The sequence below is a fragment of the Sardina pilchardus genome, chromosome 8 (genome assembly GCF_963854185.1).
Source record: "Sardina pilchardus chromosome 8, fSarPil1.1, whole genome shotgun sequence".
Lineage (NCBI taxonomy): Eukaryota > Metazoa > Chordata > Actinopteri > Clupeiformes > Clupeidae > Sardina > Sardina pilchardus.
This window is the reverse complement of record NC_085001.1, coordinates 14,902,041-14,912,828: the sequence shown is the minus strand read 5'-3', so window position 1 is coordinate 14,912,828 and position 10,788 is coordinate 14,902,041. Positions and strand designations below refer to the sequence as shown.

The following is a 10,788-nucleotide window of genomic DNA, read 5'->3' as shown; positions in this document are numbered from 1 at the left end:
TTCTTGTCCTTCATGATAATTATTACTGACCGGCAACCTTTTCATCAATACACCACATCACAATGACAAAAGTTTCAAGTAGCCTATTTAATGTGAAACAGAAAGCATGGAAATGATCAAGAAAAGCCGAAAGGGGAAATACAACTTATTCAACCCTTTTAGGTTTAGAACTATTCTCTATAAATTCTGGATTGAGTGAGACTGCAAGATAACTAACAGGGGCCGACTGGGTAGCAGGTGCTGGGCTGGCTACCACTGACCTGGTCCTGCTGGACTTTAACTTGCCAAAGGCTAAACTTTATGAGTCATAAGTTCAGACATGTTGAGCCAAGTTTACACAACCTCTCAAAACTCAATATGTGTATAGATAATAAATAAAAGACAGTGCTGTTATACAGATGGTCAAAAATATTCACTCATGCACACGCCTTCACTGATTCAATACACAGAAATGGGCTATTTAAAACCTTCTTGCCCCAACTTTGGTGGGATCAAAAACTCAATATTTGCTTTTCAATTAGCCTAAGTAAGCTGTATCCAACCAATAATAGGGTTTAACCATGGCATCCTTAAAAAATTAGAGAAAGGAAGAGGTGGTCCCAAACAATGTTCAGACTACCCCGATAACAAAGCAGAATTTACTGAACCACCAAACTCCAAAAAGTCTGAGAAAATAATTCAATAGCCTAAATGGAAGTAGGCCTAATGGAAGATAATTAGATGGGACATTCTACCAGAAACACATTTTCATGTAAAATAATTCTCATTCTTGAATCTGAACATTGAGTCATGAGGCAATCTTAAACTAGGCTATGGGTAACACCTGTTGTGCCATCTCAGGATGTTTCTACTCTTGAATAATAGTCCAAGAGCATTAGCTCAAAATAAGGTCAAACCCGGAACAAATTAGTAACAAGCTGAATTTTTCAGGATATGTTCAGAATACCTTTAGGAATAACATACTAAAAGTCCCCGTGAATCCCCCTTGTGCTCTCTGAGATATTCAAGATGGCGTCCAAAATGGCCGCTATTTGGAGATTTTTCCACATCTCAGGCTTAAAACCTAATACAAATGCAATTAAAAGGTCAAAATATATGTTTTTTAGGGTAAGTAAGTCAAGTTCATCATTAGTTTCTTGAATGGAGACATTTCATAATAATACAGTTACCTCCATAAGTATTGGAAAACATCCTAAAGTTGACTGTATAAAATCGTCTTTTGGAAATTGATCTTAATGCCTTAAATGGAAAAAATTAGGATACATCCAACCTTTAAGGACATCAATTTTGTTTGTGAATAAGTATCATAAGGGTTTTATTTCAGTTAAGCTATTAGCTGGTTTCATTCTCATTGAGCTCAATGCAATTCAAACCAGCTAATAGGCTAACTGAAATAAAACCATGCTAATCTCTTGGTATGGTGAAGGCACACACACACACACAGATGCACAGTACACACACACACACACACACACACACACACACACCTACACACACCTTACACACACACACACACACACACACACACACACTCACACACAGATGCACAGTACACACACACACACACACACCTACACACACCTTACACACACACACACACACACACATGCACAGTGCACACACACACACACACACATACACACACACACACACACACACACACACACACACAGATGCACAGTGCACACACACACACACACACACCTACACACACCTTACACACACACACACACACGCACACACACAGATGCACAGTGCACACACACACACACACACACACACACACACACACACACACACACACACACACAGATGCACAGTGCACACACACACACACACACACACCTTTGAGTAAGTTTTGTGAGACCACCGGAGCTGTGAAGTGAGTGTGTGTGTGATGTACTATAGCCTGTGTGTGTGTGTGTTTGTGTGTATGGGTGCGTTTATGTGTGCCCGTGTGTGTGTTTGCATGTGTGTATACATGTGTGTGTGTTTGCATGTGTGTATACATGTGTGTTTGTATGTGTGTATGTGCATGTTCTGTGTGTATTCTGTATGTGTTCTCTTTCTTTCTCTCTCTCTCTCTGTGTCTGTGTGTGTTCTCTCTTTCTCTCTCTCTCTCTGTGTGTGTGTGTGCGTGCGTATGTGTGTGTGTGTGTGTGTGAGAGTGTGTGCCTGCGTATGTGTGTGTGCGTGTGTGTGTGTGTGTGTGTGTGTGTGTGTGTGTGTGTGTGTGTGTGTGTGTGAGTGTGTGATCTGATATTGGAGTGACAGTGACGGCAGAGAACACAGTGAACATATACACATAGAGACACATAAAACACACACACAAGCAGACACACACACACACACTCATAGACAGAGAAGCACTCATACACAAAAGCAAGCGCACATGCACACACTCATTTACATACAGAAAAGTTGCAATAGGGGATGGAGTAGGCGATGGAAACAAAAGCGTGATTGATATTTGCGGAGAGAATGTGCAGGACTGAGCGGCGGTCATACTGTGTATCCCTTTGCGGTAGGCTACATCTAGTTTTCCAACATTCCTGTCACACCGGTGTGACGGTACACTCTATGAAAAAATTAGGAAATATCATGAATGAATAATGTATCGTAAATAAATAAATGTTTTCCTTAAAATACAGGGGTCATAAGTATTGGAACGCCTATGTTAACCCTATGTGTTAAAATTCCCATAGAGGCAGGACGATTTTTTATTCATTTATTTATTTAAAATAAATGGATCCATCCAGGACACTATGCACCCTGATAAAGAACCCTTGGCCTTTGGAATTAAAATAACCCCACATCATCACATACCCTTCACCACCAAGAGATAGCATGGCTTTATTTCAGTTAGCCTATTAGCTGGTTTGAATTGCATTGAGCTCAATGAGAATGAAACCAGCTAATAGGCTAACTGAAATAAAAACCATTATGATATTATTCACAGACAAAATTGATCTCCTTAAAGGTTGGATATTTCCTATTTTTTCCATTTAAGGCATTAAGATCAATTTCCAAAAGACGATTTTATACAGTCAACTTTAGCATGTGTTCCAATACGAGGTAACTGTATTATTATGAAATGTCTCCATTCAATAAACTAATGATGAAATTGACTTACTTGCCCTATAAAACATATATTTTGACCTTTTAATTGCATTTGTATTAGGTTTTAAGCCTGAGATGTGGAAATATCTCCAAATAGCGGGCATTTTGGACGCCATCTTGAATATCTCAGAGAGCACAAGGGGGATTCACGGGGACTTTTAGTATGTTATTCCTTAAGGTATTCTGAACATATCCTGAAAAATTCAGCTTGTTACTAATTTGTTCCGGGTTTGACCCTATTACTACTGGACTATAAACCTACATTGCATTTTTGAAAGTAAGGCTATTTGTCTGTCAGACCCCGGTTGTCCCACATTGGGTGATGGAGCCTGAAGTGGCGGAGTCTAACCTATGAACATGCTAGAATCAAAACTGTTCACAGTTAAGCAGGGATTTTAGTAACCTTTTCAGGCATATTTTAGATATACAACAATTCCATTCTTTTCTAGGATATTTTAGTGTGATGGGACCCCTTAACTCACACCCCCCGCCTAATGCATGCAAGAAAAAGTTCAAATTCAGCATCACCTTGGCCAAATGTTATTGCCTCTGAGTTGAAACTCATTACTTGGATTATACACGTTTCATTCAATGAAGTGTGTGGCTGTGTGAAAATTAAACTAGCCTATGCCTAGCAAACGCTGTGCATTATTGTAGCTAAAGGCAGGCTACCGACAGTGCTGTTTACATCAGGTTTACATGCATTTCCCGTAAATGTCGTTCAACAAAACGCTCAAACAGTAAAATTATGTGAAACATCAGATGCTCAAGAAATGGCAGTTTCGGGAAGTGCGTCCAGAGTGGGACAGCCTCAGTGGGTGGAGTATGCCTGGATCCCTCTTCGGGATATCTGACTTGAATTTTGACATTCAGCAGGTGGATAAACGGTTAATTTGCGGACCTAACGTATGTCAGCACCAGTTGTTCTTAGCTTTCTTGAGATTGAACTGGCAACGACTGAATTTAATATGTAAGGTTTAAGAACGCGCAGATATACTTATAAACACATACGAGTCATATAAATGCAGGTCACGGTTCCTAGAATCAAACATGGCGACTCCCATGGAACTGAGATGCTGGGGAGGCGATTGGGACCTGCCCTCTGTGCATTTTGAATCACTAATTGTTCTGGTAAATGTGCTTATCTTTGCATGCTATCAGTCTAAGTCACAACCCTTTCTATTTGTAACTTTATTGTGCTGTATTTGAAGATCGACGAGGAGACTATGGGCTACCTAAGCAGGCTAACATTTGTAGGCTAACTTGCAGTATTGGCAACTCAACTTAAGGTCTTTTGGTTGCAAGCGCACGCAAACTAACATGACCTTATTGTTCGTCGTGAATGTCGGTTCCTCGTTATGTTTTATCAGGATAGGGCAAAGCTGCGAAAGCGACGTCAACGTTATTTTAAGCCAGCAAGGTTTTGACAAGGCTAGATGCTAGCTAGCTAAATACAAACAATGCTAGTCTTTGGAGAAACAATAAGTGAGCTAGCTGTCATCTGCAGTTACCGTTCTACAGGGCTGACTGATCTTTATTTCCCAAGGTCAGCTTCATGGTGGCTATCTTCACGACTGAGTAGGTAGGACATAACTGGAGGCTTCCCTTAATTAAGTAGCCGTGGTAGTGCTGTGTTCCCCTGATAGTAGTCGGAAGGTGTTGCAGCTTTTAGATTTAGAGGTATATTCCTCAAGGTGCTTATTTTTCAGGGACAAATACACTTGGGTTGGGCAACGTTTAGGCCTAGCTCTCCAAGCCTTTGTCCAGCTAAACTTTGGCGCTGCTTATGTTAAAAAAAAAAAAAAAAAAGTGTATTTTGTATCCCTTTACCTTTTATTCCAACTTTGTAAAATATCCTCTTTGTTTGTAATGACATTGTTAAGTAGTTCAGTGTTTGAGATCATCAGCAGAAGCAAAACAGACTGTTCCCGTCTTGTGTCCTGTCCTCCCTTGTGTTGCTGTGGGACTTCTAGCTGTTTACGCTGGCTTTGTAGAATGTAGAGTAGAATTCTGTCCATCCCTGCTCCATGATCCTGGTCCTCTGCATCTTTTAAGCATCCATTCCTCTATCAGGTCTCTCGACTTGAAACAGTTTGAAGTGTGTTACAAGTTGTTTGTTTGAACAGTCACAGTTGAAATTTGATCATGATGTTGTCTTTAATTTGTTTCGTAACAATGCATGTTCTCTTAGGCTTATGGGAAATTTGCAGGTGCAAAGATCTCTGTTAAGCCCATTGACTGGACATGGAGGACGATTACAGGTAGGCATTTGATTACTGCAACACATCTGGCATATAATAATTGCTTTTTGGTTGATGGTGATTTAGCATGTGTTGTTATGTACAGGTGATGGATAACTTATCTAATGAGATGTGTGTTTCATACAGCCACTGTTCCAGAACTCCACTTCGATGGATGCACAGTAATAGAGCCCGCAAAAATACTCAACTTCCTCAGAAAACAGGTCTCACAGAAATGACTCACGCATGTTACCTACTTGACCTTTCATTGATATGCTTGATTTGGTCAAGTATTTTGAACATCTGACAAGTTATATACAAATCCACATGAAAGTGTAATGTTTCTCTAAATTGGCCGGTTTAAATACAAATATTTTTACATTAAACTTATCTAAGGGTAGGTCTGTTCATTTGACACTGTTGATATTCAATGTCTTAAACAGAGGTTGAATGCTGACTATGAACTGACAGCCAAACAAGGTGCTGATACCATGGCCTACATTGCACTACTGGAAGAGAAGTTAAGACCAGCACTGGTAGGTACCAACAAACCACACCTTCCACAAGTACTTTCTATACACTATACGCTTGTTTGTTAAAAAAAAGTGCCATGTGATGTCTTTTTCCAGCTGCACACATTCTGGGTGGATGCAGAAAACTACATCAACCTGACGAGGCCATGGTTCGCATCGCACTCTCCCTTCCCTCTCAACTTCTTCGTTCCGGGACGACAGGCCAGCCTGGCGCTTTCCCGCATCATGCTCACCAAAGGAGAGTCTCCGTACTGCACCTTGACAGAGGTGGAGGGAAAGGTGTGGTAGATCACTGTATAAACACATAAGCGCTTTAGGTATGAAAATAAACTGGACCTGTTTGGTTTTGCTATTTCAAACTGTGTCATTGTCAGAGGACTGGCCAAATCTCTAGCTGTTTTATGGATGTGAGTTGAAGTCACTCAGTAATTCAGCATGTTCCCGGACACTGCTACAATATGCGTCTACATACAGGTCAGGAACCGGGACAGTCTTGCTCTAATAAAAAAAAAAGTTACTCAGCGTTGAAACCTGCAGGGGATATCAAACCACTGGTTTTGGCCCCTTCAAAGTTTCCAGGCCTGTCTGACCGGCGGCTGCGGTTTTGGGTCTCTCTGGGATTGCTTTTTCCCCCCCTTCTTTTTGAGCAGATGGAAAAGTGTTTATCTCCCGTAGGAGACGAGAGGGGAGAGGATCTCTTCGTCGACGGCCAGAGCGAGCGTGCAGAGCCGTGCCCAGAGAGAGTCATGAGCTCACTGCCCTGGACTCCTGGTTATAATGAAAGGGCAGAAAAGAGAGCAGACATCCTCTGAGCGTCTGTATTGATTAGCGCCAATAATGAAGTGACCTGGTGTCCTTCATTCCAAAGGCGCTAGGCTGATGCCAAATATCTGCACTATGAGAACATGCCACTTACTGCCAGTAGCTTGGAACAGCTGCAGGCCATGTCAAATTATTGGAAATGATTTGTGGGTGGTTGCATTGTCTGATTCCGAGAATCATACAAACTGAAATTATGAATTGGCTGTGTTTTCAGATTTACAGCGAAGCCAAGGAGTGCCTGAACCTGCTGTCACATCGATTGGGTACCTCACAGTATTTCTTTGGGAACACGTAAGTCATGCCATTGTGTAGTGGTCATTTCAGCAGTCCAAAGTAATAGTGTCAAGTGTTACATTTCCCAAACTTTACTTTGTTCAAGAAAACCATGTGTTTTGGTGAAGTTTAACTTTTAAGAGAAGAAAGTTATTGTGACATGATCAAGTCTTGCTCATCCTTTGTAAATACCGTAATGTAAAAAAAAACATTGATTCACTGATCCAGAGATGATCAATGTGGCAGGATTTTTCAATTCAGTTTATTTGAGAAGAACCACTTTTTCTCATGGAGTAACTACATACTTTATCACGTGTCCTCCCTGCAGGCCTACAAGCCTTGATGCCTTTGTGTTTGGGTACATCGCCCCCCTTCATAAAGCCCCTCTCTCCAGCGGGCAGCTTCAGCAGCACCTCAAACAGCTGAGCAACCTCTGCCAATTCTGCAATGTCGTCCTCAAGAACTTCTTCACAGAGAATCCACCAGGTGAGCTCCCGTGAGCACCTCAGTGTCTTAGAATGATGTGTCTGCCGCAGAGAAATCCTATTTTGCCTTTATAAGCTGGGAATGCTTTCATAGAAGCTGGAGGAAGTGCTTTCTCGTACTGTATGTGTGTGTGTGGGGCAATAAACAGAAGCTGGGTTTCTGTTATGTCTACAGGGCTTTACTCTAAAGTGCTCCATCATTTGTCAAATCATGTAAATCTCTATTTCCGTTTTGGAACAGATTCCATAACACTGTCAATGTTTCACTCTGTCTGGCTCTCTGCTTGTTGCTCTTCCCTGCCCTTCTTTCTCTTGCGCTTCGTCAGAGCCTCCTCCAGCTATTCAGGAGCCAGTAGATGCAAACCTTCAGAAACTGACACAGCTGGTCAACAAGGAGTCCAACCTTATTGAGAAGGTTGCTTTTATTCTTCTTCTTATATTATTGATATTATTATTATTATTATTATTATTATGCTGTTGTACTGCAAATATGTTTAATTCATAATAATAATAATTGTGATGATGATGATGATGATGATGATAATAATAATGCATTTTACTTGGGTCGCCTTTCATGGCACTCAAGGTCACCTTGCAACAACAAAAACAAGAACCATAACAAAAATGAAAATGCTAATTCCAGTTACGAAGATGGCTGTGCCTGTGAAAAAAGATACAGTTGTCTTGTGTTGACTTGTGTTGTCATGCTTCTCATTCCGGACAGATGGATGACAACCTGCGGAGCAGTCCTCAGCACCGTCCCCACAGGTCCGACCACAGGCCGGCAGCCAGGTCTAAAAACTCCACACCAGCCTAACGGCCCTCTGTGGCTGGAGAACCTTCCAAAAAGCCGCCCCTGTCCCCCCACTACACCCCCACCCCCTTCATTGCAGTGGCATTCCACAACAGATTCACTAAAGCTTCTGCACTAATACTCACACAAACGTGTTGTGTTGTATGCAGAGAAACTGTCTTCTTGCTGCTGACTGTCCATGCTATGGACTTTTCCCTGACCACTTGTGAGGGTAGTGAAGATCTGTTGCCAGTGTGTTTGATCAAGGAACCTAAACATTCTGTCCAAAGCACATAGCATAGCTTATTTGGCTATATTCCTAGTATTCTTACTGCAATTCCCATAGCTGGTAAGGTTAGAATGGAATTCCATTAGTTTTAGGGAAGGATATCTAGATTACACGTGTAATATTAGCAAATACTGTATAACAGGGATGATACTTATGAGGTACAGCCTTTTGATGTATGAAACATGAGAGACAAAGGGGAAAGCTGTATGAATTTGATCATAATACTTGGCATGTTCAGCTTCATGTAATGTCTCCATTCTGAAGTTCTGTCTGATGCAGGGGAGGACTGTGTTGGCTGCCTACTGAATTGTTTTTATACCACTGTGTGCTGCTCCATACTTATGCATGAGACCTTTATATTGAGATTTAGAGGTAAGGCAACATTTAATGCTCTGATATACTGAACATTTACTACGACATTGTCTGCATCAGGTTTTTATCTACAAGTACTGTTATGGACAGTAAACACATTTGTTTCTGGGTTGGCAAAACAAAGCTAGTTTTCAAAATTCAAAACTGTACCAGGCAAATGTTGACAAGGCATCAACACCTTTAAGCCTTGTGAAAAAGATAATCCTTGACCCAAGAAAGGTTGAAATTGTGTGCAGCATTTTTTATCATAAGAATATGTAGATGAATATGTGTTGAAGATGAAATATACTTTTGACAGGGCATGTCAATAACAACAATCGCACATATGAATGAAAGTCATGCAGTGTATGGGGCATACAGCTTGCAATTCAGTGCTTTTATTGGGCAATTGAAAAAAGGGCTTTTGTGAAAATACCATGCAGTTTGTTCCCACAGTTACAGTATGTGGCCCTAGTTTCTGCATGGCAGTATATTGTCCCACTCCGTACTGTATTATATGAAAGCCAAGTGTAAATACTAGCCATGCTGTATACTACAAATTAGTTGGATTCTACAACAGCTTGATGCTCTTGTTGCAACATATCTTGAAAACAAACCAACGCGTTAAAGCAGTGTTGTTTATATCATCAACCTTTAATGTTTATCTGATTGTGCTTTAGAAAGTCCCATGCAGTATGTCTGCATTCATAATTAGTTTAGCACAACACAACATGAAAGTTCTTTTCTTTCTCAGTAGCCTTTTGGTATCATTGTCTATTCTCTGCGCTGTGCGTTATTTGTGTGTCGCTATGGTCTCAGTGGTGTATGAGGTAGCTGCTATCTCAACAGGCTGAATGTTGTGTGTGTCCTGCAGGTCTTTGTGGTGAGCATGGTGTGCCTTTTGTGATTTGTTTTGCTTTGCTTTGCTTTTATCAAAAGGGATATCCTCTTGTCTATACTCAATCAAACCTCTGTTCTTGGAAGGCACCAAAAGATCAGTTTTGGAAACGGGATACATATGGTATGCCTTACAAGAAAAGCTAAACTACCATGGTCTCAGTTACTGTTCAGAATAGGACAGGTCTATTTTCTGCTTTTGATTTAGCCGACTTTGTATTTGTGACATTCAAAAAAATATTATGAATATGCTCAGTTAAATGATGGTCTGAACCAAAATCCTACCCTGCTGAGTCTATAAATAATTGTTGAGTGGTCCAATACCTACACACAGCTCTGGGCAGAGGTTGATTGTTCTGGTAGATGCCATTTTGTTCTCCAGCAGCCACTTTTACCATTGTACTGCATCAGTAATGCACTTTCACTTTGATTTTATGTTGTCACTTAACATATCATACAATAAGAATGTACAGAATGCTTGAATTTGTTTGTGTATTTGTTGTTTTTTTGTCAAGTAATGTAATGGCCCTTCATTGTGCACAATCTGAAGCAGTGGAGTTGGAGAAATATATTCTAGCCGGGGCAGGTTTTCAGAGGAATTTGCCATGGTGTGGCAGTATGTCCTAATCAAGAGTTAACCTGTTACATTGATCGCTGAACGGGTGCATGATGAAAGGCCATAGGGTATAAAACATTTTGTTTCTTTTAAATGTTTCATTATTTTAAATAGTAAGACACATCACACTATTTTCAAAACTCATAAAAGAATGGAATATATGCAATAAAATTCTGTAATTTTGTTCCTCTGTTGTTGTAGCTGCATGAGTGTTGGTGAATAATACTGAAAAAGCAGCAAGGGCCTTCAATTTCATGTTTTACTAGAACCTCAAATTTTCCAGCAGGGTTCCCAGTCACAAACATACACTGAGACCAATGAATTTTTGATGCAATCTTCAAAGACTGCACTCAGTTCACTGTGTTCCAA

The 10,788-nt window shown here is 40.6% G+C and overlaps 1 protein-coding gene across 1 annotated transcript; it reads left to right on the top strand.

The window, feature by feature from the left end:
* Positions 1-3,808: 3,808 nt before the first annotated feature.
* On the top strand, positions 3,809-10,609 carry mtx3 (metaxin 3). The gene is made up of 9 exons (XM_062542906.1): positions 3,809-4,251; positions 5,312-5,381; positions 5,508-5,584; positions 5,804-5,896; positions 5,990-6,172; positions 6,930-7,006; positions 7,317-7,474; positions 7,800-7,888; positions 8,198-10,609. The coding sequence occupies exons 1-9, from the start codon at positions 4,171-4,173 to the stop codon at positions 8,288-8,290; spliced, it is 921 nt and encodes a 306-aa protein (XP_062398890.1). The 5' UTR covers positions 3,809-4,170; the 3' UTR covers positions 8,291-10,609.
* The last annotated feature ends 179 nt before the right edge of the window (positions 10,610-10,788 follow it).

What these genes read in the sequence shown, in the direction of transcription:
- mtx3 (XM_062542906.1), top strand. Translation starts at nt 4,171, where the DNA reads ATGGCGACTCCCATGGAACTGAGATGCTGGGGAGGCGATTGGGACCTG. An exon ending in AGAAGTTAAGACCAGCACTG is followed by an intron (nt 5,897 to 5,989) that starts GTAGGTACCAAC and finishes GTCTTTTTCCAG; the next exon opens with CTGCACACATTCTGGGTGGA. An exon ending in CTTCACAGAGAATCCACCAG is followed by an intron (nt 7,475 to 7,799) that starts GTGAGCTCCCGT and finishes GCGCTTCGTCAG; the next exon opens with AGCCTCCTCCAGCTATTCAG.